At 39.1% G+C, this 27,587-nt stretch overlaps 2 protein-coding genes across 2 annotated transcripts; one reads left to right on the top strand and one right to left on the bottom strand.

Moving 5' to 3' along the window:
- The first annotated feature begins 3,431 nt into the window (after window positions 1–3,431).
- On the top strand, window positions 3,432–16,314 carry crkl (v-crk avian sarcoma virus CT10 oncogene homolog-like). Its single transcript, XM_037752685.1, has 3 exons — window positions 3,432–4,658; window positions 5,820–6,294; window positions 13,874–16,314. Exons 1-3 carry the CDS (start codon window positions 4,348–4,350, stop codon window positions 14,006–14,008), a joined length of 921 nt encoding a protein of 306 aa, XP_037608613.1. The 5' UTR covers window positions 3,432–4,347; the 3' UTR covers window positions 14,009–16,314.
- Window positions 16,315–22,301: 5,987 nt separating this feature from the next.
- LOC119478170 (T-box-containing protein TBX6L-like) lies at window positions 22,302–25,656 on the bottom strand. Its single transcript, XM_037752684.1, has 9 exons — window positions 25,641–25,656; window positions 25,102–25,246; window positions 24,846–24,948; window positions 24,031–24,195; window positions 23,788–23,934; window positions 23,587–23,663; window positions 23,331–23,404; window positions 22,981–23,194; window positions 22,302–22,891 (listed from the first exon to the last, which is right to left on the bottom strand). Exons 1-9 carry the CDS (start codon window positions 25,654–25,656, stop codon window positions 22,687–22,689), a joined length of 1,146 nt encoding a protein of 381 aa, XP_037608612.1. The 3' UTR covers window positions 22,302–22,686.
- Between the last annotated feature and the right edge of the window lie 1,931 nt (window positions 25,657–27,587).

Raw genomic sequence — 27,587 nt, 5'->3', positions numbered from 1 at the left:
TGAATTCACTTCTCATGAAGGCTCTACAGTAAAACAAATCGCATTCATCTACACAATGCCCTCTCTGCTCTGAAATGACATCTACACTTTGTCAGCAACATCTCATGCAGTAACTCTGAGTTTACCATCATTTTCAACAGCAATAGATTGAGGAGATAGCTGACCCAGCAGGCTTAAAATGATCACTCAGCATTTCAAAGCTCAACTTCCACACACCTCCACAAGGTGCAACCCTAGCTTTACTGTATAAATTTGACCACCTTTCCAATGACATTCTTCAGCTCTCATGTGCTTTGTACAATATAGGTGCTTTTCCAAGGTGTGGGAAACAAAATGTTTAAAAGCTACCTTTGCCATGATCAAGGCCATTCATTTCCCCTCTGAAATATACTGAATAACTTCTAAAGAAAGTAGAACATAATGGTCTTTGCCAACATTATTGGGCTTGAGTTGTTACATATCATAATGTACAACAAAACCCAATGCCATAATAGTTAAAAGTCCTAAATCATTGATAATATTGCAATGAAGGAAATGGTTTTACATGCAGGTGAAGTCGTCATTGCTATTTCTGAGCGGTCAGGTACTTTCTATTGGTGATTTGAAGCTATCACAATGTGAAGTTCCCTCATATAGGCCAGCCCATAAGGCACGTTCTTATTAATGCAGCAGTGATAGCCAGGGGGGTAATGGTTAGAAAAGCAATCTTGTGCCTGAGGGGCACTGACTGTGCTCCGAGACGTTTCTGTAAAATCAGAGGAGGTGTGAGCAAGACACCCTTACAGTATATGTCCCAAGGCAGGTTATTATCAATGTATCCCTGAATGCTTTTGTGCTAGGGCAGAATTGCTCAAGGCTACAGCGGATGAGTTGTGCTTCACAGCTCTGTGTCTGTCTTCCTCTCCATGCAACAGTCTGAACAGTCTAAAATGAAAAAAAAAAAAAAATTATATATATGTATAGTTGTTTTTTTTAATAAATACATAAAAACTTTTAAATAAAAGACTCCACTAGATGGCGGTGTTTCTGAAGAAACTCTTCCGTGAGCATCCATTGAATCAAGGCCTACAAATGTTTGTCAGGTTACACACAGGTATATGTCATAACTTACCTCAGCCTTATTTCTGAACTCTTGCAAAAATTAGGGTTTTTTATTACTTCATTTAATTCATATTCTGCATGGAATTTGTGTATTTGGAATAGTGACAAAAATGCAATTATTTATATGTAGGACTTCCCAGAAAAAATATCCATCTTAATCCATGGATATCATGATGACCTTGTGGTAACAAAATCTGAATATATGACTGAAAAACAAAGGTTTAAACCAACTGAATGTACATGCACAGTTAAACAGTATGTTTCCCTAGATATCAACATTTTTTTACTTATATACTTCTGAGGAGGAAGAAGTCCTGTTTGTTTTCAACTTTCCACTTTGTTGCATTACTGCGTCTTTTGTGGAAATGTGGGAATTGGCAGGCATTTAGCCCTTAAGACCCAGTGGGTGCGAATCTATTAACATTCAGACAGCGCTGCAGTGATGAGAGCTGCTCTGTGCCAGCTGCAGCCTCGTGAGGCATGGTCACTGAAACCTCAATAACCAGAGGAACAGAGCTGCATCTTTATATATTTTACTTTCGGCGTTGAGCAGAAGTTGTCCCCGCCACATTGGACGGCTTGTCGTGCTCAAATCAGTGTTTTCCAACGCATTCTTTGGTGTGTATATCACTCTTTATTAAGGCTTCTTTGGAGGCACTATACCCCCTCCATTTAAATTCACTCTCTCCCTTTCAGCATATTGTGTTGTGGGTTGGGCAGGTTGGGGAGCTCCAAATCGATGTGTCACAGTTCTGTGCCAGATAATACTTATTATGAGATTGAATGGAGGGGGAAGTTGGAGAACAACAGGAAATTAAAATAGGGAAATACGTAAAGCTTTTTTATTGGTGGCATGGAATAACTGTTGACTGAGCAAACATACTGTACCTCAAACATATGAGCTAGAGAAGCCACAGTAAGCTACAGACATACAATATAATAGGCTACAAAGAAATGCATCATAAACATTAGAACATGTACTTCTTGTTTAATAGGACAGCCTGTGTCCTCAGGGAATCCATCTGAGATGATTGAGTTGTCAGATGTGAAACTGTCATCTGTTATAAGAATTAAATCTACAGTCACTCATGTATAAATTAAACTTTATTCTGCCCAGGGAATGCCCTAGAGGACGGGATCCCCAGTGATCTTGGCTGTATGACCATAACATCTCAAATGGCCTTTACTTTGAGATGTCTGTAGATCTATACAGTGGTGGAAAGTATAGGGCTGACCCGAAAGCTTCAAAGCTTAGACCGTTGGCATACTTTATACACCTACTTCATGTAAAATGCAAATATTGTACTTTTTACTCCACGAAGTTTAGTTGACGTTTGAAGATTGTTCAAATAAAATATATGATAAGCTTAACATAAAGTTTAAAATTAACTATGCTCCCAAATCAACTACAACGGCAAAATGCTACTTGCACATAATGCTTCAGTATTAACATTCCAATAATATAACAATGAGAGGAAGGAAATTTTGCAGGCTTTTTTTCAGTGTAGTTACAAAAAAACAACAACTAATAAATAAAAGGCAAGGCAAGTTTATTTATAAAGCACATTTCAGGCAATTCAAAGTGAAGTGTTACACATATAAAAGCAAGATAATTACGAATAAAAGAATATAAAAGTATAAGTTAAAAGAAACAAATTAAAAGGATAATAAAAACAATCAAAATACAGTAAAGTGCAGCATTTGATCAATTAAAAAAAGTGTCAGAACAGTTTGGTCTTGAGTCTAGAAAAACAGTGATAAAAACAGTAGTAGCAGCAAAAAGACAGAATGTTAACTTAAATTTAAATTTACAAAGGTACAAATTTACAGAGGTACATTAATGAATAGATGTTCTAAAAAAAAATATTTGTAATAATTTGTGCAAATAAAATAAATGCAGGACATTTACTTGTAGTATTTTTTACATTGTGGTGTTGCTACATTTATTACATCATCCATCACTGTAGATGTAATGTTACATGGATGTACAAGATGTTCATGTTGATAGAAGAAGTTTTATTATATTGTCAATTATACAATAAGTGAATAAAATAAGTTTGCACATTTTTAAACACATTGTTTAAAAAAAAAAAAAAGACTAGAATATAGCAGGAAAACAATATAGGGCTGTGCTGCTGTTATAAATAGGCCTGTCTGCCTCTGATGAAGATGACATCACTATAGTTTGTCGTTTGACATACAAAATGTTCTGCAGCTGTGTCATGGAAACATGATTGACACCTCGCTCTGGGGGTGGAGGCGGGGGCTGTCCGTGGCCTCGTCACCCGCCCACCCCCTCCTTTCCTCCTCCTCCTCCTCCTCCTCCTCCTCCTCCTCCAGGGCGTCAGTGACGTGCAGCAGATAGAAAGCGGGACCTGCCCTCCCGTCGCCATTTTTCGGTCTCGTACTCGCACTTCTGGTGGCTCGGGTGAGGGGGGGGACCGAGCAGAGACATAATAAGGGGAAAGTATCAAAATATAGAGTCGTTAACAAGGAATGCACGCATAACGGAGCTACAGCAGAAACGACCTGGCACACCTGAGAGATGCACGCTGCTGCAGGAAGGAGCCGAGCTGTGAAATCATCATTCTGTGTGTGAAGACGTGTTGCGGGGCCGCCATTTTTTTATTTTTTGTGTGCCGTGCTGCCTCTCAAAAGTCTGCTCGAGAGAAAAAAAAAGGGGATTCAGAAAAACGCATTTCCATGACGCGTGCCTTATCGTAAAAGATCAAGGAAATACAAAGTAATCATTTCGTTTTTCGACTCTGGCGACAATGATGAGGATTTATCAGATAAAAAACTGAAGCCACCTTTTTTTTTTTTTCTTCACAAGTGACACTTGACTGGAGGAGATACATTATTAGTAGAAGAAGAAGAAGAAGAGGAGCTTTTCTCAGAACGCGGAACGAAAAAGGGAAGCTTCATTGATACTTTGTTGCTTCTCGCATTCTCTCTCTGTCGATAAGTTGTTTCTATTGTGGCCGCTCAGCCACTGACTGCTGAAACACAGGAACCACATTATGCTCCAAAGTTGGATAAAACCAGTCGTGTTGTGTTTGTTTTCTGCTCTTTTTTAAATCTTGCAGCAGTTTTGTGCAGAAATAATCCACCCTAACCCTGCATCTTCCAAAAACCCTCCACTTTGCTGTGATTGGCCCATCCCAAACCACCACGCATACATACGTTTTTAACTTATTGTCTATCTCATTTTTGTAGACTTGATTATTAACTTATTATTTTTTGGAAATGTCAACTGCTCGGTTTGACTCGGCTGATCGGTCCGCCTGGTATTTTGGACCCGTGTCGCGACAAGAGGCACAGAATAGGTTACAAGGACAGAGACATGGCATGTTTCTGGTTCGAGACTCGTCGACCTGCCCGGGCGACTACGTGCTGTCGGTGTCGGAGAACTCCAAAGTGTCGCACTATATCATCAACTCTTTGCCCAGCAAGAGGTTCAAGATCGGCGATCAAGAGTTCGAGCACCTCCCTGCTCTGCTGGAGTTCTACAAAATCCACTACCTGGATACGACCACGCTGATAGAGCCAGCACCCAGGTAAGGACAAGTCACCCAGTATATACCTCCACTCCACTAACTACCATGATAAGATCAGATATTCCTTTATTAGTCTAAAATGTGCAGTGTACAGCAGCAAAGGGGATAGTACAAAAAAACAAGATGCATCAGCTAACACAGTAAAAAAAAGCTACACAAAGTGAAACAAAATACTATTTAAATAGAAGGAAGTATAAAAATAGGAGCAGTATATATACAGTATTGGCAATAAACAGACTGTTAACAAAGATGCACAAGTGGAAAATGATATTGCACAGTGAGAATGAATGAATGAATGAAATTCCACCTGAAAATATCAGGTTATTGTCAGTTTTTTGGTGGGTAAGTGATGCAATACCATAACACTTGGGGTCTCATATGTTTGACTGGTGTAATCTAGCTTAAGTAGGTTGTCTATTTTTATCAAAACTAACCCACTTTTCAGTCAGACCTCAGTACCCTGCTGTTTAAACTGGTTTGAACACCGCCACCACATGTCTGGGTTACTGTTCTTAGTAAGGCTGTGTGGTGTCCCAACACATGAGGTTGGAAAAATTAATAATCACCAGCCAATATGCTGGCAACATTTGTGGTTTGCATGTTTATTAACTCTATTAGCACTGATGACAACAGTGTTTTCATATCATTCTGTATGTGTCATTTTTTCAAATCTTGCTCCAAGATATTTGATATTAATATGGATGTTTCATTTAAGCCTTTTTGTCAATGCTACATTAGTAGACGCTCACAGGCAGCTTTTACTGAACGTCATTCAACGTAAAATATCTGATGCTTGAGGGAAATGTGTGATTAGTCCCACCATATCTGAGTTTCAGTATCAGACTATCCTCGACTAATCAACTAGTTGATTTAATCGACAGATCTGTAAAACTGAGTTTGAATCGCACAAATTAAATCTTTAAATCTTTCACTTTAAATCTTGTCTTTACCAGAGATGTGCTCATAAGTTTCATGGAAATAAGTCGCTGAGCATGAAAATGCATAAAAAAGGACTAAAGAAGTCATAGTCGGCTAAAACCAAAATGACCAATTAGTCAACTAAGATGGTGCAGCCCTATTTTGTGTTTATGCACTTGACAGTGACCTAATTTTTATGGTAACCGCATTATGTCTCCTTCTTTTACCTCATTATCTCTCAAGGTACCCAAGCACAGTGAGCGGTCCCATCCAGCCCATGGGCGGCCCAGACGAGAACCTGGAGTATGTGCGGACTCTATATGACTTCACTGGCAGCGATGCGGAGGACCTTCCCTTCAAGAAGGGGGAGATCCTTATCATCCTGGAGAAGCCAGAGGAGCAGTGGTGGAGCGCCAAGAGTAAAGACGGACGCGTGGGGATGATCCCCGTGCCCTACGTGGAGAAATTGGTACGACCTTCGCCTCATCCCGGCCAGCCTTCCCTCGTATCCCGCAACTCCAACAGCTACGGGATCCCCGAGCCCTCCCACGCCCTCGTCCACGCCTACGCCCAACCCCAGACGCCGTCGCCGTTGCCCCCCAGCACGCCCGGAGCAGTCATCACCCCTCTACCGTCCGTGCAGAACGGACCCGTCATGGCGAAAGCCATCCAGAAACGAGTGCCCTGCGCCTATGACAAAACGGCTCTTGCTTTAGAGGTATGTTAAAAATGGGATTTCACTTATCTAAAAATGGGTTTCATCCTCTTTCCCCGTCCTCTCTTCCTCCCTGCCTTTCTAGGAGATGGGCTGTTTTTAAAATTACACTTTTAATGGATTGCGAGATTGAAGTGTTGTAGTCAACAATACTTATGCAGTTGTTGTTCAAATTACGTAACATTACCAAAGGCGTGAATTAACTTGTCTCCAGAATTCACAAATATTTGACCCACTTCATGAAGACTAAGTATTTGTGATTCAAATTACGTAACATTACAAAGCACAATAAAATCATTAACATATTCAGAATAAAGGTCGGGGGAGAAATCCAGCTTATTGTTTGTCACGTAACCAGTATATCAGATTTTTCTTTTAGCAGTACCTTTGATTTGTAATGCAACATAATGCAGTAAATCTCTATGCCATGTTGTAGTAGGTTACTCAGCATCTCTTAACATATGGCTGAAGGGCAGTGTTTTGTTGACCTCCTATGGTTAAAAGTTTCAATCGTGTTTCACCTCAAGCCTTTCAGGGTGTGTTATGTTGATTCAGAGTTTGACAGAAGACGGAAGTTTGTTTGCTCCTCAAATCATCACTTCCTAACTGGGATCTCTAGTAGGAGAGGCTGTATGATTCCCAGGTCCAGCATGTAAGCATTGTTGGCAGTCTTTAGTAGTTAATCAATCACAAGAGATAATGGGGCAACATAATACATTTTTGCTCTGTAACCTTTTATTTTTGAAAAGACAAAAATGGTTAAAAAAAATCATTACCCAGTTTATAAGTGGAGAAAAGGACAGAAATAGTCAACATCACACCTTTTAAAGCGGAATATTTCCAGCACTGCACCATTTCTTGTAACTGCATTCTGCATTGAGATTGCAGTAGTCGGTAGCTAGTAATGAGAATAGGGGAAAACACCAGTGCTGCCTACAGAGTTACCACAGCAGTCTTAATGGTTCTATGTGTGAAAGCGTCTTAAGATAACTTGCAGCTCGTCTGCAGTCCTCTAACATTTAAGGCTATTTCCTGCATGGTCACACCAAAAGATTATTAACCCAACAGCAGTGGCTTTAGACCCTGTCTGCAGGTGATTCCTACTCGTTTGCATTAAGTTGACTCAATTTGTTGCTCTGGGCACTGGCATCATGCTGATGCAGTGGCTGTGGGATGATACTTGTTGATAGCATTCATTAGGCTTGGGCGACATGACAAGATTAGCGTTCAACGCGATATTTGTTGCCCACGATAACAGAATGATATTCAATTATGCAACGCTAGTTAGGAATTTTGTGCTATATTGCTTTCACCGCGGTGGTGTTGTTGTAAAAAAAAAAAAGAAGAAGTAACAACATGCTAGTATACGTCTGATGCTGTATGTAATTACCTATGTACAGTAGCCCTAACTCCAGCAGGAAAGATGTCCGCTCTCGTTAGCAAAAAGACTGCAAATGCGCCTATTTGGCGATTCTTTGGTTTTAAACCAAACAAAAAAGGAGAGCCAGAGAACGCGAACCGACTGATTTGTAAACTGTGCCATAAAGAAGTCCGGACTAAAGATCGAAACACCACAAATCTACGCTCCCATCTTAAAACTCACCGTCCAACAGAATACGCAATTCTACCACAGACTAAAGCAGCTGGACAAAAACTTCCACCACAGTGAGCATTAGGGCTGTACCGAATAGTTTGAACCTTCAACGCGTTGGCATTCAAATTATTATCATTAATAACTTACAGAAACATTGTGTGCAATAGTCCACCTTCTCTCGTCGATCGTCTCTGTAATTGTTTCAATTTATTGAAAAAATATGGATGTAATAACTTCCAAAATTCATGGGGTTTTTTTCAATGTGTTTATCTAACAAAATATTCAGCTTCAATCTATATTTGTTGGCATTTAGCCTTTCAAAAACAACATTTTCACTGCAGTCCAAAAAACGGTTTGCTCTCTGGCTTGCCTCACAAAAGGAGGCATGTTTTAATGGGGCGGTCTAACAGCAACATAAATTACATTTATGTAACCACAATAAACACAAAATCATATTTATCCAATTTTTTTAGGGTGATAACATCATACAATATGACGATGCTAAATGGGCAGCAGCACTGTTTCATTTCACAGCTCAATTGCATTTCTTAGCAGTGCACTCTGGCTATTACAAATCTGCTTTGACTGCGCTAACATGTCGAAGCACGTCATGTAATGCATAATGTGCACTTCACGTATGTACTGGGGCTTCGAAACTGCTCCACTCTGATAGCAGAGTGAGCTGTAGTGACGCCCCCAGGGGAGAGATGAAAATGAAAGGTATCTCTCGGCCTATCTCTGCCGCCATTCACTGACATCAGAGTGTGTCAGTGGATGTAGGAAGTAAACTAGGCCGCTACAGCTGGGTACAGTCATTCTTGTGACTCTGAAATGAGGTGTAAATTTGGACCATGAGCAAACCTGGTGAATGGCATTCATGCTAAAGGTTAGACCGCTCCATCTAACAACATTAGTCTTGTCTTCTCTACTCTCTCCCCTGTGTTCCTTTTTTTTTTTTTTACAATTGATATAAACAATCACCTCAGGAAATGGCGAATACCTCATTCAGATTGACACTGACATGAGTTGAATAGGTCAACAAGACATGTCTTCTGGACTGAGGAGAGATGGAAACTTCCATTAAACTAAAAGTTGATTTAACCAACTCCACAAAGAGAGACAGAGAGGGCGATAGAGAAAGAGTCTGTGCTCACGAATGGGCGAGCATTTGAGAACTGAAACTGAAACATGGCTTTATTTGGAACTTATGCAATTCTGTGCAATCTTATGGTGTAGCAGTGAACCGTGTGAAGCTACAGTTGCAGACTGGATTCTGTTTACGGGTAACTAAAGATTAACCCCGTGAGTGCGGCCTCTTACTGTATGACTGGGTCAAATGCATACTGAATGTACAGTGTGTTCAGTAGACTAAAAAGTGTGTCGCCTTGTAAGAAAGAAGTAGGAGTCTTTGCAAACTTCTGTTGCTCCAGTTAGTAGTTGTGTTCAACAAAAGTTAGAGATGTTATGAGAGTGTTTGTAGTTTATTAAGATATTTATTACTCATAATAAGTATGTAAGCCCAGTTAATTTATAATCTTTCTTTATCATTAGCCATTACACCCTGGCTTAGCCAGCTGCCAAAAAAGGCCCAGTGTTCTCCTTTAAAACACTAGAATCTGTTCTTAAAGGCAGGGTTGGTAAAGATTTTAGAAACAATTTTGTTAGATTAGTTGAAATTTTCATTACATCCCAACAGCAATCAATAAATCAAATTCTCTGACAAAAAAAACCCACCCGTCCAGTCATTTAATTAGGTCCAAATGTAATGCTTGGACGGCCTACCTACAGTACCAGCCTGTCTACCTTCACCCGAGTCTTCCACAAACTGCTATTTTGAAAGCTGTGAGTACTAACAATAGCCATATTCGCCGTTCACTTTCATTATGAAATGTTCGTAAAGATAATTGTGGGGGAGTGGCTTTAGAGGGAGGCCCAAAGCGACGGACTGTCAAAGTAGCCGACTTGGTGACGTGATTGCTAGATTTAGAGACTTTTTTGGAGCTAGTGCTGCTAGCTACTTTCATTGGAAAGGTGTTGACAACACTGAGCCAGGTTTTGCGTTTGGATCGTTTTTTAAAAATCTAGCGTAGTCTCGCTGATTTCTCAAGATCGCCCACCATGCCTTTTAACATGAGAGCAAAAGGCCTGCATTACCACACCTCAAATGTCTTGCTGTTGTGAAAACTATATCTGAACTTCCATAATTTGCTAATCCTGGGAATAGAGAGGGGCTGCTCAAATCTGTGTTACACTGCAACGGTTTCAGACTGACGCTACTCCACCCACAGGCACAAAGCAAAATACTATAGGAGGCATCTAAAGGAAAACTGTGATGCAAACGTCAGTCTTTCCTTGTACACTGTTGAGGATTTATTCTTAAATTGTTGTAAATTTTGATTCTCAAAATGTTTTCTTGTAAAATTACAAAAGCTTTTGTGGTATATTTCAAGTTCAGTGTGAACATACTGTAGGTCTGACTAAGATGGTAGTCTTAGTCTAGATGTCTCTCTCTCTCGTTGTTGGTGTTCTTCGCTCATCATACCAATCAACCCACCAGTAAGTACTGTAAGGGTTGTGACCGTGGCAAGTTGGGACCTAACACAGAACACACAGTGTCACTTTGTTTTCACTGGGAACAAGTTACGAGGGGTACAGAAGTTGTCTCTGTACACATTGCCCATTTTAAGGCTGCAGGTCTGTTTTTTGCCGAAGTCTTTCTATCCAACAGGAATGCTAGCTCTAATACCTACTGGGCAGCTCAAAGATGGGCAGAACTCCCCACAAGGTTTGGCAGAACCTTTCAGGGTTCAATTAGTTGAGATAAACTGATGCTGCAAAAGCTTAATTTAGATTAATTAAATGTTTTTCTATTTCACTAGCTACAATTAAGAAATAAAGATGCTATTGTCATTGCAAGCGCTGTCTGTATATGTTCTCCAAAGACTAGGAAATGGATAATGGGGACATTTGTGTTTTTTTTTTTCTAAATGCATATGTACTGAATTGCAGTGCAGGTAGAATTGCTTCCCTTTGGGGATACCTATATTCCTCACATCAACCCTGGCTTAAAACAGATGTACTGAAGAAAACTCGTCACTCAGTTGCATCTGTTCTGGATAAACATAAATCCATTTTCTGTCCTCTACAATTCAACATTTGAATGCACTAATTTCTTCACAAAAGTGTTACTAATCTTACAGTATCTTGGCACCTGTCTTTCAATATTTTATATCATTAAAGGTGCAGTGTGTTGGATTTGGCGGCGTCTAGCGCCGCAAAATTGCAACCATCTGAAACTTCTCCCGCCGCCACGCGAAAACGTGAATGGCTCTCGCTTAGAGCCAGTAATCGGTTTGTCAGGAACATGATGGCCGGTGAAGAGGACCTGCTCCTCCCTATGTAGATATAAACGGCTCATTTTAAGGTACCTAAAAAAAACAATTCTTATTTTCAGGCGGTTATAAACTAAAGAAAATATACTTATTAATATTATATTTCATTTCTGCCCCCCTAAATGCTACACACTGTTCCTTTTTAAAACTAAAACTGATCTGTTTTGGAAAGGAGATGCAAATCATCAGGCATAAATAGATAGGATCTACGTAGATTAAGCACAAAATGCAGAACTTTTAGTACCTGTGCTTAATCAGTATCGTGTAATCAGTGTCTTGATTGAGAGAAGGAAGCCACCAGAAATCCTAGAAACCAGTCACTAGAAAGAACCTGGCGGAAACCCTAGTATTTCCTGTGGTGTTTTTGATAAAAAAAAAAAAAAAACTTGCCTTACACCGAAAACGCATACCTTACCTCGTCTCATCATGTCTCCTCTATCTGTCTCTGTCTTTGGCTCAGAATAGGTCATGGCTTCGAGCAATAACCCTTTAGTTTTGTACTGTGGCTATTTTGCCGCCCCTGGGGTTCAAGAAGCAGAAGCTATGAGTCATTATTTATTCACTTCAGAGACAAATTAAATCAGGTTATGTCCTCATTGTTTTAGGGTTTGGTTTTCAGACTGTTTTTTGTTCATTTTTATTGCATAGTACTAGTCTTCATTACTACATTCTTAATAATTAGATATGATTTTCATATTTGATTATGCTATACGTTTTTACCCCAAGCTTTTGCGTGGCCACAGTAAGTTATTTAGAGTTTTTATTTTGTAACTAGAATTACAATAAATACTAGATTAACAAGATCTTATTCAACAAACTTAAGAATTTTAATTAAAGTCTGCATTCATGATAACCAGCTTCTTCTTAATGAAGATTTGTAAGTATAAAATTGAATGAAACTTTATTGAAATGTGAAGGTGAACACTAGTGAGCGGCAGCTATTTTTTTCAGTCTTTTATTGAATGGAGTTTTTTTTTTTTTTTTATAATTCTTTTCCTGATGGGCTCCACGGAAGCTCTTTATGACTAAGTAGCATTTTTGTCATTCCAGGATGGCGTAAAGGATTTTTGTTAAAGATAATGTCTAGGACTAGATGTCCTTGAAGCGTCATTCTGAAGTTAAAGCTGCAAATAGTGTCCCCTCACATTCACGTTTCAATCATGGTTTTTGATGATGGAGACTTTCCCCCTTCTAATCCTGATAAAGAACATATGGCTTTAACAGATTGGGGTCACAGTCAGTGTCACAAACCCATCTGAGCGACAGCTCTGGGCTTCTCTGTCATCTGTTCAAACCACAGTGTAATATGGGTTTGGAGGTCTGCTTTTATTTTTTTTTAAAAGTGTGTATTAATGAATCAGATGTACAGGATGTTGTTAGCTCACACGTGTATTTATAGCTAGTGTAGTTTTGAGCAGGTTTTAAAATAAGCATTGGCCATGTGTCAGATGCAGTTAGTTTTTTTCCCTAGGCTATTCACTCTGCTATATTGTCTTGTCTTTTTCTGTGTGTATCTTTACAATAGAGTCTGGTGCAGCAGCTAATCACCAAGTTAAAGTTCAAATTAACCCTTTTGTCTGCCGTTGCGCTGTATGGAAATTGCAGTTACCAACTAAGCCGCATTATATCACTTCATCGATCACGTCATATCATATGGAGTAGCGCAGCATGTTCATGAGTTGCATGTTCATCTTTAAGTAGAAATTGTGTTATTTGCCTGGTGGCTATAATGTGGAATTGATCTTTTTGGTTATTGGATTCTAGGGGTGTGATGATTTGACGTTTTTAAAACGATACGTATCACTTTCCATGGTTCCGATACGATTTAATAGGCGATATTTGGCTCATCTAGAGCGATACGATATGATACGATTCAATGACTTGAAATCGAGACAGTAACTTCAATCAGTGTGACTGTGAAGTAAATAGCTGGATACTGGACAGTGCAGGTCAGGATTCCTCAAAATGTTTCTTGTAAGGGAATCAGGGATTAATTAATTATGGTTATAAACAAGTAAACACAAGGATTAATGGCAAATACATACACCTTTTATTTGAAAATAATAAAAAGTGCAACTTCAGGACCCGCTGGTTACCCACAGTTCTCAAGATACAAGGCAGTGTAATATTAAACAAAAAGTGCAAATTCTTAGTATCGATACAATAGATTATTTACCTTGCAAATCGGTTTTAGATCGATATACGTCCCCCGTGAAGGACAACTTGCCGAGTACCTATCGATGTAGCTGGATCGTACGAATATAAATCGATACATCGATGTAGTAGATGAATCGTTACGCCCTTATTGCGTTCTAATTTGCCCCAAATGTTCAATTGTCCCGGGTTGTCAGGGTATTTTATTAAATTGCAGTGTTATTGGAACTTAAAACCGTAATAAACCTGGTCTGGTTGAGTTACATTCACATCATGGCCACCTTAAACAAAAAGCGTATGCACTCATTACACTGTAGTTTGACCACACTGCATTTTAAAAATGTTCTATTTTGTATGTCATTTTTAAAACTCTCTCGGATTTGCTGCAAACAAGTCCTCCTGCTCCTGCTGTAACTCTGCCTCCTATCCTTCTGCCCCTCAGGTCGGCGACATCGTGAAGGTCTCACGGATGAACATCAGCGGTCAGTGGGAGGGAGAGGTGAACGGACGACGGGGCCTCTTCCCATTCACCCACGTCAAAATCATAGACCCCCAGAATCCAGATGAGAGTGACTGACCCAAGGGTTCGACTGGAACCCTCTCGCCAGTATTGACCTGTACCGTAATCTTGCTGGCCGTCTCCACCTTTTCCCCACCAGTGTCACCACGGTTACGTGCTTGCCTGCTTGGGGGCTGTACCATGATAGCGACCCCTCCGTTGTTGCCAACCGTTGCAAGGCTTTCGGACTGTTTACAGCTTTGGACATTGGTTCCAAACTAAAAAAACCTGACCCCACTTCTCCCACATCCCTTTTCCCCCATGACTCGGTTCCAGGCTGGGCAGTGTTTTGTTTTTTGCATTAGTGTCCTTTTCATTTCCAGATCACTGGGCATCAGTGTGAGTGTGAATGTGTGTGTATGTATACGTGTGTGTTCACAATAGATATTTCCCCACATTTCATCACAACATGTCTGTTTTTTTTTTTTTTTATTTCTCTGAATATTTGTTATGTTTGAAGTCTTGGGGACTTTAGAAAGTGTCGGTGCGTGTTTGTTTTGTCGATTGTGAGGATATTTGTACGAAGTAGGGAACAGCAATATCCCTACGGACTTGGGAGAGCACTGAGGCAATGAGGAGCTAACCAGCCAGTCAAATGTTATTTCTCCAAACAATCAAGTCACTGTTGTACCTTAACCATCTCACAAGCACACACACACACACAGGCGCGCGTATTGGCCATGAGTTATTCAGGTTGACAGGTTTTTTTGATGTGTATGTGATGTGTGACTGGAGTCAGGATGGATGGGTTTTGTGGAGGATCTAGGGTTGTACTGTGACATTATAGATTCCCATCTGCTTCTTCAACCTGGCACAAGTCTGGCTGACAAGACTTATTTATCTTTTGTTAATAATAAGACATGACACGGCCATATGTGATTTCATTTTTTTTTTTTTATTATTATTTGTGCCACATGATCAACAATAGTTTTTATTTGTGACTTTGAGAAGATGTATGTTAGAGGGGTAACTTTGCATGTCCATTTCGGTACCTCTCCTTAACTGTCCTTCACATAATTTTGAACTAAAAAAGGACATTGCTTAGAGATTAGCAGGGTTTTTTTAGTGACAACCACACCAAGCACTATATTATATATTTCAACTTTCCGCATAGAAGTGCCATGCTTTGAACAGGATTCCAAAAGGCAAGTAGCAACGGCAGTAAGCCCTGGCCAGCACTTCCCACAAGCATCTGACTACAAGGCTAGCTGAAAAAAACCCACATTGTCACAGTGTGGGCTGCGAGGACTGAAGGCTTTCCACTGAAGTGAGAATCTCCACTTTCAGTGGCATAGGTCAGGGAAGGAGGAAATGTTTCAGCAAGCCAATCCCATCATTTTTTTTTATTTTTTTTTTCAGAGAGTAAGATAAATGCATTCTCTCATGCGCATGCAATCCCCTCTCTCTACCCTTATGTTTTTAATGCCATGTTAACTCCTGTCAATTTTAGGATTTCAACCAGCTTCATTCCTTGAATATTTGGTCTGTGCACACTTTTTTTTTTGTCTCTTTATGCAAAACAGACTCTTATCAGAGTAGTGGAAAGCGTCTTTGTTCCTACTGTGCTGCAAACCAATTTGACCAGTAGGCAAATTAAACAAGTTGCGCGAACAAGTGCGACCTTTACATTTCTGCTGTAAAAAAACCCCGAACCATTTCAACCCCCCTTCGTCTCTCCGCCTAGTGCTTTCCGTTTAAAATTCAACGCTCAGCTGTTCACTCAGTAATATTGTGCAGCTTTTAATTGTATCCCAATTTTGTTTTTCTTTTTTTTTATTTTGTCAGCTATTAAATCAAGCATTTTTTTTGTTAAAAATGAGTGATGTTATTAAACAAAAGTACCTACGGTGACATTTACAAAAAGGGAAAAATGCCTGCTGGTTGCCTCTGTGCATGACCTCTTGGCCAGGTAGATGGTTCTGCCCGGCCAAATGCTGCTTAATGTCATTTATGTCCTTATTATTAAATACAGGTTTCTCTTATTTTGATCCCTCCTGGTCTGTGCAAACAAACCAGTGTTGGGTTTTTCCTCATCAAACTTAATGAAATCTACTAATTAAGCAATACACCCTGATTATTTCCTTTTCTTGAGGTGAACTTGCTTTTCTCATGCTTCTGATTTGTTTTGTAATGGCATTAACAGTATTACTGTGCTCTCTTCAAATATTCTAGGAAAGCCTGTCTCTTACTTAAGAATTGAAAATTGTGCCTTTTATTTTCTTATACCATTTACATGTGTTAATATTTCCCATGGTTAACACCTGTGCTGGTATTGACCCTTTATGTACAGAACAAGTAAATAAAATTTACGTCTACTTCTTTAAGTTTCTCTGTCTGGTATCTCTGTTCTCTCTACTACGCACCGTTGTCTTTTTAACAGATGGGGGTGGGCGTGGAGGTGTTTTTTGCAGCAGCCTGATTGTCACAGGTTGTGTATCTAGAGCACAGGACAGTTGCTCTTGCTCTAATTTTTGACAGTTCCAGTTTTTGATTCTGGCTGCGCCCAGGAGAAAGGAAGCAATTAATGAATTTTAATGAAGTGCTAATAAAAGAAAGTCAGCTGACCTAGAGATGGGAATGGAAAACTTTCAAGGGCAATATTACAGATGAGCATGTGCCGTGACTGTTTGTTCAGCACTTTTCAAACCAGGTACAAATAAGTATAAGCCAATAGGTCCTAAATATGTTGATATGATGTTAATATATAATATAATTAAGGTATAATGTACAGCGAGCGGGTCATTGTTGTGAAATAAACCCTGGGTTTATTTCACAACAATGACCGTCTCGCTGTACATTATCCCGCTTATTACACGGCTACTTACTAAAGAAATCAATAATTTGACACAAAAACGGTCTGCCGGAGTCCGAAATCAGAACTGCGCCCGTAGCAACAGTCTGTTATACGTAGCAACAGTCTGTTATACGTAGCAACGGTCTGCTATAAAGAAATAACAGCCCGTAGAATGCCGTGATTGACCAATCAAGATCGGGTAATAAGTGATATGTAACGCCTAGTATCTGTTGACGGCTTACTGAAATATATCCAAAGTCCTGGCTGACATAATTGAGAGTTAACATTCACCTTACAATTACAGTTACCGCTAGTGATGAGCATGTCGTTTTGAACTATATCATAGAAAAACATGGCCTTATTGCCTTGTCATGCATTTAGAGGTACAACCCTTATTTAAGATTCATTTTAATCTTAATACTGCAAGGCATTAATCACTGGACTCCAGATCAGATGCTTCTGGTGATGTGTGACGTTTGTGAAACAGAGGATTCCAGCCATTCACAGTGACAGGGACTTTATTGACGCATTATGCAACTGTTTCCAAGTATAGTAGCCATGAGCGTACATGCATCTATAGAAAATCCATGACTGTAGATTACTTTCATTCCACACATGGTTCTCGTGCCTTAAAAGATGCCTTCATACACAACATGTCTGCAACTGCACAACCCAAACTTAACCCAAAAATACTTCTATCATTATGTCTTAAGCCCTTATACACTTAAACAATTTATTTAAATTAATTAATTCATGTTTATTTCTGATTCACGACTATAACAAATTATACTGAGCTGCGTCTCAAATTGATTTTCAGGTTCCCAGCTTTCAGATGATGGTCACCACTTCTATATGACATCTACTGTTGACCTGCTATCTTCCCCTAAGGATCCCTTGCCCCACCCTAAAAAAGACAAAAACGTGACTATTGTGGATCTCAAGAGGGTAAAACATGTTTGAACTTGTGTCAATAGTTAGGTGTTTTAGGTTCCTTAATTTTGGTATATGGTTTTTAAATTTTGCCTTTTAGAGCTATTCCATATTAGGTATTCTGTGTATTTAGTTCTCTCTCTCTCTGGCTTTTACACTTGTACGCCTTGTGCTTTGTGTGCATGTGCCAGGTTAAATTGTCATTAAAGTCAATCGATGTATTGCTCTGGACTCTGATAGGCGATGGCTGCTGTGAGAATGACCATAATGAATCAAACTTAGCTGAGTCTGACCTCTCCTCGGGGCACAGTGCATGTCAGTTGTGTGTGTGTGCGCACAGTCGATGAAGGCCTCCCTACAGTCCATTACCAGCCCCCCCACCCCCACCTATTAAAATATGTGATGCCAGCTGCCATACTGTAGAGTGTTTGGCCCACTGTGAGTCTTTTCTGATAGAAATATGAATAGAAATACAGTAAATAGAAAATATAATTTTGTCAATAATGACTAATGCCGCTGATTTGAATGAAGAAAAAACAAGAAAACGTAATTAATTTTAGATAATGGTTTCCACGGGGTCATAAGCAATTTCAATAGCACCAGAACAGCTGTCATTATGCATGACTGCTAGTGCGTCTATTGCTATTTATAGTGTACATATCACTTATTCAACAAATTAAACTGTAAAGTTTAATACATATACAATATATTTAATACATATACAATATATTATGTCGCAAAATTTTGTAAAGAAAAGTCATAGTATGTGGAAAAAAGTCAGATTACTGTATGTCGAAGAAAAGTGATAAAAAAGTCATAGTATGTCAGTAAAAAAAAGTTTTAGTATGTGGAAAACAAGTCATAGTGACTTTTTTTTCGACCCACTATAATATGACTTCTTTTTCGACAAACTATACTATGACTTCTTTCGACATACTATATCATTATTATACTATGCATATTTTTACTTTTCTTCGACATACTATAATTTTACTGTACTGTACTGTACTATGATGTTTTTTTCATGAAATTATCGACATTATATTCTATGACTTTTTTTCACAAAATTATCAGCATGCTATAATGACGTTTTTTTCATGAAATTATCGACATATGACGACACTTTTTTTTCCGACATACTATACTATGACTTTTTTTACATACTATACTATGAAGTTTTTTTGACATACTGTTTTATGACTTTTTTGTACTCTTTTTTCGACATGCTATACTATGACTTTTTTTTACATACTATACTTCAAAGTTTTTTCGACATACTATAAAATGACTTTTTTTTCGACATACTATACAATGACTTTTTTTCGACATACTATACTATGACTATTTTTTCGACATACTATGCATATTTTTACTTTTCTTTGACGTACTATAATTTTACCTTTTTTTCGACATACTATACTATGACATTTTTTTCATGAAATTATCGACGTACTGTACTATGAAGTTTTTTTCACAAGATTATCGACATACTATACTATGACTATTTTTTTGACAAACTATACTATTACTTTTTTTTCAATATAGTAATCAGTACTGTTACTTTTTTTACTTTTCTTCGACATACTAAACTATGGCTTTTTTTCTCGACATACTATACCATGACTTTTTTATGACTTTTTCCAACATACTATAGCTTTTTTATGACTTTTTTCGAAATACCGGTACTACATTATGACCTTTATGACATAGGGTTCTCTGAGGCATTTTAATGTGTTTTATTACTATTTTCCATCATTTTATAGACCAAACAATTCATTGAAAAAATTATCCGCACCTTAATGAAAGATGAAAATAATTGTCAGTTGTTTCTATTCTACCGCAAAATACAAAGCCAGATGTCAAATTGAAAATTGAAAGACATAGAATACAACACAGTGGTTTATTAGTAACAATTGATTATCAAAAATTATATTTATCAACCAACATAAATATAAACAAGTAACTGATGTGATAGAGTACGGGCTTACTGGTAAACATTCATCATTGTACACTAATGCTAAATGAGGGCACGCATGGTTGTTTTTCCGTAAGGGTCATCTAAGGCTTTGTAACATTAACTTTATGGCACAGTTCCACACATTACATCAGCACTTCATCCATTACCATGTCCCATTTAATAAAGTAGTGAAACATTCATTCTGCCAGACAACATCAATTCATTGTGCTCGGTTTTTGGACACCACCCAAAAGTACAAAAAAAACCCACCAGTACAAACACCATTACCTCATGAGTAAACAACATTTTCCTATCTCCGCCTTACTCTAACATTCTGTGTAGAGACTCCATTTAACCAACACCATATAGGATTCCCATATTGTTTATCACAGGGTTTCTCCTACTGTCTATATGTGTAAGGCTGCAGGCACTGTAGCACCAGTATTAGCTGAGATCACAGCTTCATACGGTGAGGCTTACAGGGTGCTGTGGAAAATGGAAGAAAATTAAATCGTAAAAAGTTGGATTGATATTCTAATGATGAGAGCCTAACTGATAAATTGCGTGGCTGATGTTAGCTTATTGCAGCTATATGCAAATTTTAACACGTGTAGGTAACAGTAACAGAAAAAGTAAAAAGAAATTGCAGTAAAATCACAATTACATAATTTGTCGACCAGAGAACACAGACAAGTTTGTTTTTTAACTAAAAAATATCCCACTTAGTATATATATTTTGATTTAATTATTTCAGAAACAAATTGAAGGGATCCTCTTTAAAAATGTTTGTTATGTAGTATTGTTAGGGCTCTGGTAATAAGGCGATTAGGGCTGAAACTATTAGTCAATCAACACAAAACTACTAACTATGATAATCAATTAATTGTTTAAGTCATTCATCAAGCAAAAATGCCAAATTACTTTTCTTCAACATAATATACTATGACTTTATTTCGACATACTATACTATTACTTTTTTTGCTTTTTATCAATATGGTATACTATGACTTTTGTTGACATACTACACTATGACTTTTGTATTTACTCTTTCTACGACATGCTATACTATGACTTCTTTCGACATGGTATACTATGACTTTTTTTCAACATACTATATTACTAATTTTTTCAACAAGATACATTATGACTTTTTTTGATATGCTATACAATGACTATTTTTCAACAAACCATGTGACTTTAATTTCGACATACTCCACTCCTGTATTCAGAATGTCACTTTCAAACTTCCTTACATCATTGATGTCAATAAAGTGTCCTTTAGAAACTACATCATGTGTTGCAGGTTTGGTGCCATTCACGATTTTGCCTCTCTGTATTTATTTTTTACAGTGTTGTAAAAAATGTGTACAAAATCTCAAAAAAATCTGTTGATGTGCTCTAGAAAATTGCTTTGCACTTTCTGCTCCCTGAAGCTGTATGAATGTCCCAGATATGCCTTCTCTCTCTCTCTGTCTCTCTCTCTCTCTCTCTTAAAACATTTACAGCACAGACTTGCCTGCCTTCTGCTGGGTAAACTATGCCAGACTATGATGTCAATTCCACACTAGCTGTCTGTCATCACTATATCATGTTAGACATGCTGCTCTTGGACAGTCTCTCATTGCTCCATTGTTCTTGTACTCTTTCTCACCCCTAAATATGCTTTTGTTGTGTATCACTTGTGCTCAAAAGGATTAAAATACAGTCGTTGAAGAAATACTCAGTGTTCTTCTAGTATATTTATTATGTATATAGGTATAAGTTTTCACCTATCCAGTGGAATATCACAACATGTACAAGATGAGGTTTCATGGTCCCCAAAAAATGTACCCTACATTTTCTCCAACGCCACCATAAGGTTGACATTTGTGGTTTTGAGTCAAGTATCTCAACAACTATTGGATGGATTGCCATGCAATTTGGCACAGGCGTTCACGTTCTCCTCAGGATGAATTCTAATAACGCTGGAGATTGTAGCACCATCATCAGGTCAAATTTTCAAATGTGTTCAACACTTTATGTTTGGTTTTTGACCAACATGAATGACATTCCCCTATGCCTCAGCTGCATGTTCTGTTGAAAGGATGATGGATTATGTAGGCTATTTAGCACAGCTCATCCCATTTAGAATGAGATTAGCGGTGTCCTTAATTCAAATCAAAATACTTGAAAAAATACCTGAACGTCACACAAGTGTACTCATGTCCATTTATTGTGAAAAAACTTTCTTCAGCAGTTAAAACACCAATATACAATTTTGTCACTTTTTGATGCAGATACTGATTTTGACACAATATGACTTGTCTGCTAAAACTATATATATTTTTCACACAGTTTGGTTTAATACTATATTGTATTTTAAGCAATTCCAGCTGTCAGCTCAACAGCAGAAAAGTCAGCACAAAATTAATATGAGAGAGGGCGCCTGGGTTAGCTCAGTTGGTAGAGCGGGCGTCCATGTATTGAGGCTTGGTCCTGACTGCGGCGGCCCGGGTTCGAATCCGGCCTATGGCCCTTTCTGCATCCACTCTCTCTCTCCCCCCTTTCAAGACTCTATCCACTGTCCTGTCAATAAAAATGGAAAATGCCCCCAAAAAAATAACTTTAAAAAAAAAAAAAAAAATAATATGAGAGGAAAAGAGGAAAACCTTTTGAGGCTTTTCTTCTACACCAGCAGATTTCATTACTTATGTTATTATTAACACTTATTTCCCAGCTGACTATATATACTGTATGTATATATATACACCCTAACACATAATGTATCTACTTTAACACAGATAACGGTGCAAGCTCAGACTGAGCTCAGGGTCTCCAGAATAATAGGATTTTTGTCCAGTGAATCTGACAAAACATTAAAGTTACGCCCACATACGGTACAAACTCTCGGAAATACATGAAACTTTATACACAATTATACACTTTTAACATAAACTAATAAACTACTGGAGTGGCCTGGTTCACTCATATTAGCAGCATTACCTCAAGGCTTTAGTGGTTACATCCTCCAACAGTTCACCAACACGAGTAGGAGAAGAGCGGGTACTGGCTCCAATCTGCTGCATGGCTGTGGTGGTGAGGATGGTGGTAGTAGCCATGTTGTTGGGGGTTGTGTTCGGCCGTGGCGAGTGGATGAGGTGGTGGTGGTGGTGGTTGGACGAGGGTGTGTGCCGCCTGTACGTCATTGCAAGGCAGTGGGTATCTGGTGTACTCTAGAGATCTAGAGAAATTAAAGAGTGAAGGTTAAATTTCATGGATCATCACTTTGCATTTTAATTTTAATGTCATCCTGGGTATCTTAAATCATACCTGTAGGGCTGGTATGGCACGGAAGCAGGCACCATCTGTTCTTCACAGCTGTAGTCATACTCCTGCAGCTCCAGGGGCTCAGCGTGTAGACTCTCAGATGGGTCCTGCTCTACAGTCAAGGCTGAAAGGTCACCCCCTTTCAATTGCTGCTGTGTGGAAGCCTCATTCTTCCCTGCCTCCACTGAGGGAGAGGTGAAGGGCATCCTCTGCAGGCCTGAAAGGGAAATACAATGTTGAATAGGACTGGCACATTGATTCGGGAATACCTTTTCATACTACCTGGAATTGTATCTGTTGGTGCAGTAGGATTTCATACAAGTAAACATTTTAAAATAATTACAAAAACTTACCAGGAGGACTGTCGCAAAGATCATTCCTGTCCAGTGTGGCTCTTTTTGCAGGAGGGCTTCTATTTGAACGACACCTATAGAAAAAAAATAGAACATTTAAAGCATTTTATAACACTTTTCCTGATTTCATTTTTCACTGTTGTTCATCTTGATATTTGCCTAAAACTATGTGGTAATTACAAATGTCTGTCTTTAATTTACAGAAGACTACAACAAAAATAAGTCATTTCATAGTAACAATTTTATTTATTCCTACCTTTTGCTGTGGGAATGGGTACCTCCCTCTCTGAATCCCTTAGCGAAGGGGTTATGATCGATCTTCAATTTGGTGATCTTAAAAAGCAAAGAATAGATATTAGTCAAACTGTTAGTGGTGCAGTGTGTTTTGTTTTTAATCAAACAGAAATACCATCACATTTGTATTGGGTTTTCATAAAACTGCTGTACAAGTCCATACCTTTGGGTTTTGGTAAGCGGTCACTGCAGTGAAGGTTGTCTCTGGATAGGAGAAGGTCTGAAATGGACCCCAGCGGATAGTGTAAGGACTGTCTGCCTGGGTGATGTGAAACCTGGGGTAGTAGCGATGCATGGAGTGCAGGATGATCTGAAGGATAAGAAGAGCAAAATTGAGTATAAAGCGAAAAACATACATAGCATTAGTATAATCACTTTGACTCTGTGTGTGAAATGGTGTCGTTACATGGCCGTGCTGGTCCAAGGTGTTGTTGGTGAGCTTCATCCTGAGAAAAGACAACGGTTGCTTCATCCAGTGACTTCCTGGCGCAGGGGAGTCCGGGTGCATGTATGTCCGACACGGGGGCTGGGGTTCTGATTTCCCAGCGACCTCCCACTGCTCCTTTTTCCACTACAGAGAAATGGGGGAGGGCGGGATGCAAGGTTATCAAGTGTGAGACCGGAGGACATGTCTGATTAATCAGAAGTCTTCATGAAGCATGAAATTCACTTCATAATGGCTGGTTCAATGCAAGAGAGCTGTGGTGCATGAAAATGTCTTTGTTGGCAGGATTCATTGCAGGGCTATTCTTCACATTGTGGAGGTTTTATATCTTTCTGGTCAAGTATGCTAATCATTAAACCATCACTGTTTCTACAGACTCACCACACCTCAAAAAACTCAACTCTTCCAATGCTCCTACAGTCATTTCCTTTTATCACGTACCTCTTTTTTTCCAAGTGTGTGCTAAAAGCAAGATCCGTGGCCAAATGGGCCACAGCAGTTGGTGTAAGAGTCGTTGAGTGTGTAGATGGCCGACTGCTCCTCATTCACCGATCTTGAATGAGGAGGGATGCTAATTGATTGGGCCTCCAGCCGAGAGTGCACAAACAGGAAGCAATGAAAGGCTTTGATATGCAGCGGTGAATGGCCCAGAGTGGGCAGGCCCGTGTCTGGCTGCAGCGTTTTACATACTGCAATCTGCTGGGTTTTATTCCACCAAATGTTGTCAACAACAGTTCATACAGTATTCAGTGTTTGTTGCATATATATACATTTACCTTGTATTTGAAGGTGTCTGCAGGGACCATATCCACCATGATGACGTAATTGGCAAAAGGTTGGAGGCCAGATAGACGGATGCTGCAGTGTGGAAACATTCTCCTGAAACAAATACACAGAGTCAGTGAATGGTTTTAAATATAACTTTAGGCACATAGGCAATACTTTAGGTTTTGGGTGATGAATGATACGAAGCCCTACTGGTATTCTCAGAAAGCACAGTGTGGTGTAATTCAGTGGCCAGCGTCGTTATACCTTCCATGCTTTGTTATAATCATCTCTGTTCCGATGCTATGAAAGGACGTCCAGAGATCAGCGTTCTCCAGGGTCATCCTGCAGCCCTGCTGGTATGAGTCAGCTGCTGGAGGGGACCGGGGCATGCTCAGATGGGACTTGGAGTCTGGTGGAGAAAATAATCATGAAAAACAGTTCTGCAAAAAATATTTATAGAACATATGATTGGTTTATAGCAGCATGGAGTTTATAGGAAAAACAGGAAAAATATATTATCACAGAGCATGCAGAACTTGAGACATCATGTCATAGGTCAGGATCATTTTGTAACCCCTATTTTATTTATCAGTTTCTCTTCAAATCAGTAAAATAATAATAAAGATGATGCATTTTTTGTGGTGTAAAGTAAAGCAAAGTAAACAACTATTTAATACTTCACGGCCAAATGCATCTTGCATTAGTGACTATTTACTCACAGCCTGAAATGACCAAATAATTACAGCCCAGTGTCACATTGCACATGCATGCTCATACAGCACAGTCAAGGAGATCAAACTTACCAGAGATGTGTTGCATGGTCCTACGTCCTCCTACTATCAACACCAACCAACGCAGGAGTTTTGAGACAAAGTGCTGCTTTCAGATGTTCTCACAATGGAGTCAAATACACCAGGGGTCTCTATCCTTGAAAAGTCTGAGCCTTGAACTTCATTGGTCACCACAGAAAGGGTGGGGTCTGAATGGGGGGTGGGGGATGGGGGGAGGGAGTGTAGTCGGAGCAGACTGGGGGGGGGGGTGGAGAGGGGCAGGTGAGAAAGTTACCTGTTGTTGTTCAGTTGCCATTGTGTAGGACTGTGTGTAGACAACAGTAGCCATGATAGAGATGTTTAGATTTTATTCTACTATCTTTAAATAGATATGAAAGATAATCTCTTAAATGGGAACACAAACATATGTAATAGGATAGTGTGTCCATTCTTGATTTGCTCTATTTACTCTGTTTGGCCTGGTTGTTGTGATCTTTTGAACAGACTTTTACTGATTGAAAATCAATCACAACAATGGCTTCTATGATATTGTAGATACTACACAAAGACATCATTTTCCACCTGGGACTTGGTTGGGATGATCTGGCAGTGCTCACTTATACACTGTTATATACTGTAGGCCTGAAATGCATAAAAGATTGTCTCTCCTGCCAGTCCAAGTTGAAGGACAGTGAGCTGAATTTCAAAGTGCCCCCGGGGGGATGGAAGAGCAGACAGGTCCCTTCCTGGCAGCTCTGGTTGTGTATTGAGAACAAATCAGGAGATTACAGAGGTGATTGGAGTTGCGGTGTAGCCTTGACAATGCTTCTAATCCTGTGAGGCCATTTGGCCCTGCACCCCTTTAGAGGACAATGTTCAAAGTTTACAGCCCAATGAATTTAATCCTAAATGAATGTCTTAATCTCAACAACTTTTTGTTCCAACCCACAGATCTTAATTTTAAATTCAACCGGAGGTCTCAAAGTTTCCAAAGATACCAAATATGTCAGGCTGTTTTTTTGAGGTAATGTGTATAAAATGATTCATGAATATTTCCATTTGGTGGAATGGTTCAGCCATATATAAAGCATGGATTCTTAGGGGTTTGAATATTACCTTCAAAGTAAACATCATACAGCTTCAATGAAGAGTTGGAACAAGCTGATACAGAATATATACTGTCAGACAGAGTGGAATTTTGCAACCTTAAAGCTACTTAAAGAAAAAGGAACAAAAACTAGATGAAAGGTTAAAACACTCCCAGTCTTGAGCAAAGTGAAAGCATCTGCGAAAAAGGGTTATGATCGTTCACTGCAAGAAATTAAGAATGTAGTAGAAAGGTCAGCTGAAATGATCTTCTGTCTGCATGACGTAAATTTCAACATCAGAGGGTGTATGCATAGGCTCTGTGTGGACGTCTTTGTGATTACGCTACGAGTGGTAGTGATCCGTGCATGTGTGGAACGCGTCCTCCAAGCGGACAGTATACACAGAACACTTCCGTGGTGCCATGTTGAGAGCCGTGCAGAGGAGGCAGATGTGCTCTGATTTCGAATTTAGCACCTTTATGCTTAATTAGTTTGTTTTACTGAACATTTTCTATATACAACTTAAATATAGTGCCTCCATTTTTGTTTCAGATTATATGGTGTGAGGGTATATTGTATATTGGGAAAATTGTGGCTGAGGATGTACATTCTGTAAAGTTTGATCATAATATTTATCTGATCCACCTCTGGTGATTTTACAGCACACTTTAGAAAGAGCAGCTCGCCGCCTTTTATGAGGCCTTTTCCGTTCCAAGTGTAGGCATGTTGAAACATTTCTCCTCTGCTTAAATCAACCTCAGGTTTTGAAGATGGAATTCAGTCTGTTCCTGCCTGTGGCATGTGTCACCTCTGCTGCAACTATGCTACAAAGTCAAGTTTGCGTAGAAAAAAGATATCAGTAACATCTGCGTCTGTTAATGTTTCAGCATGA

Source organism: Sebastes umbrosus, chromosome 19, assembly GCF_015220745.1.
Source record: "Sebastes umbrosus isolate fSebUmb1 chromosome 19, fSebUmb1.pri, whole genome shotgun sequence".
Lineage (NCBI taxonomy): Eukaryota > Metazoa > Chordata > Actinopteri > Perciformes > Sebastidae > Sebastes > Sebastes umbrosus.
This window is presented reverse-complemented; position numbering and strand designations above follow the sequence as displayed.

Bases quoted from the DNA above. Each gene is read 5' to 3' on its own strand.
- crkl (XM_037752685.1), top strand. From the start codon at position 4,348: ATGTCAACTGCTCGGTTTGACTCGGCTGATCGGTCCGCCTGGTATTTT. The intron at 4,659-5,819 runs GTAAGGACAAGT...TTATCTCTCAAG, and splicing joins CTGATAGAGCCAGCACCCAG to GTACCCAAGCACAGTGAGCG. The intron at 6,295-13,873 runs GTATGTTAAAAA...TCTGCCCCTCAG, and splicing joins AAACGGCTCTTGCTTTAGAG to GTCGGCGACATCGTGAAGGT.
- LOC119478170 (XM_037752684.1), bottom strand. The intron at 24,949-25,101 runs GTATAACGACGC...TATTTGTTTCAG, and splicing joins ATTATAACAAAGCATGGAAG to GAGAATGTTTCCACACTGCA. The intron at 23,935-24,030 runs GTAACGACACCA...CTTATCCTTCAG, and splicing joins CCTTGGACCAGCACGGCCAT to ATCATCCTGCACTCCATGCA.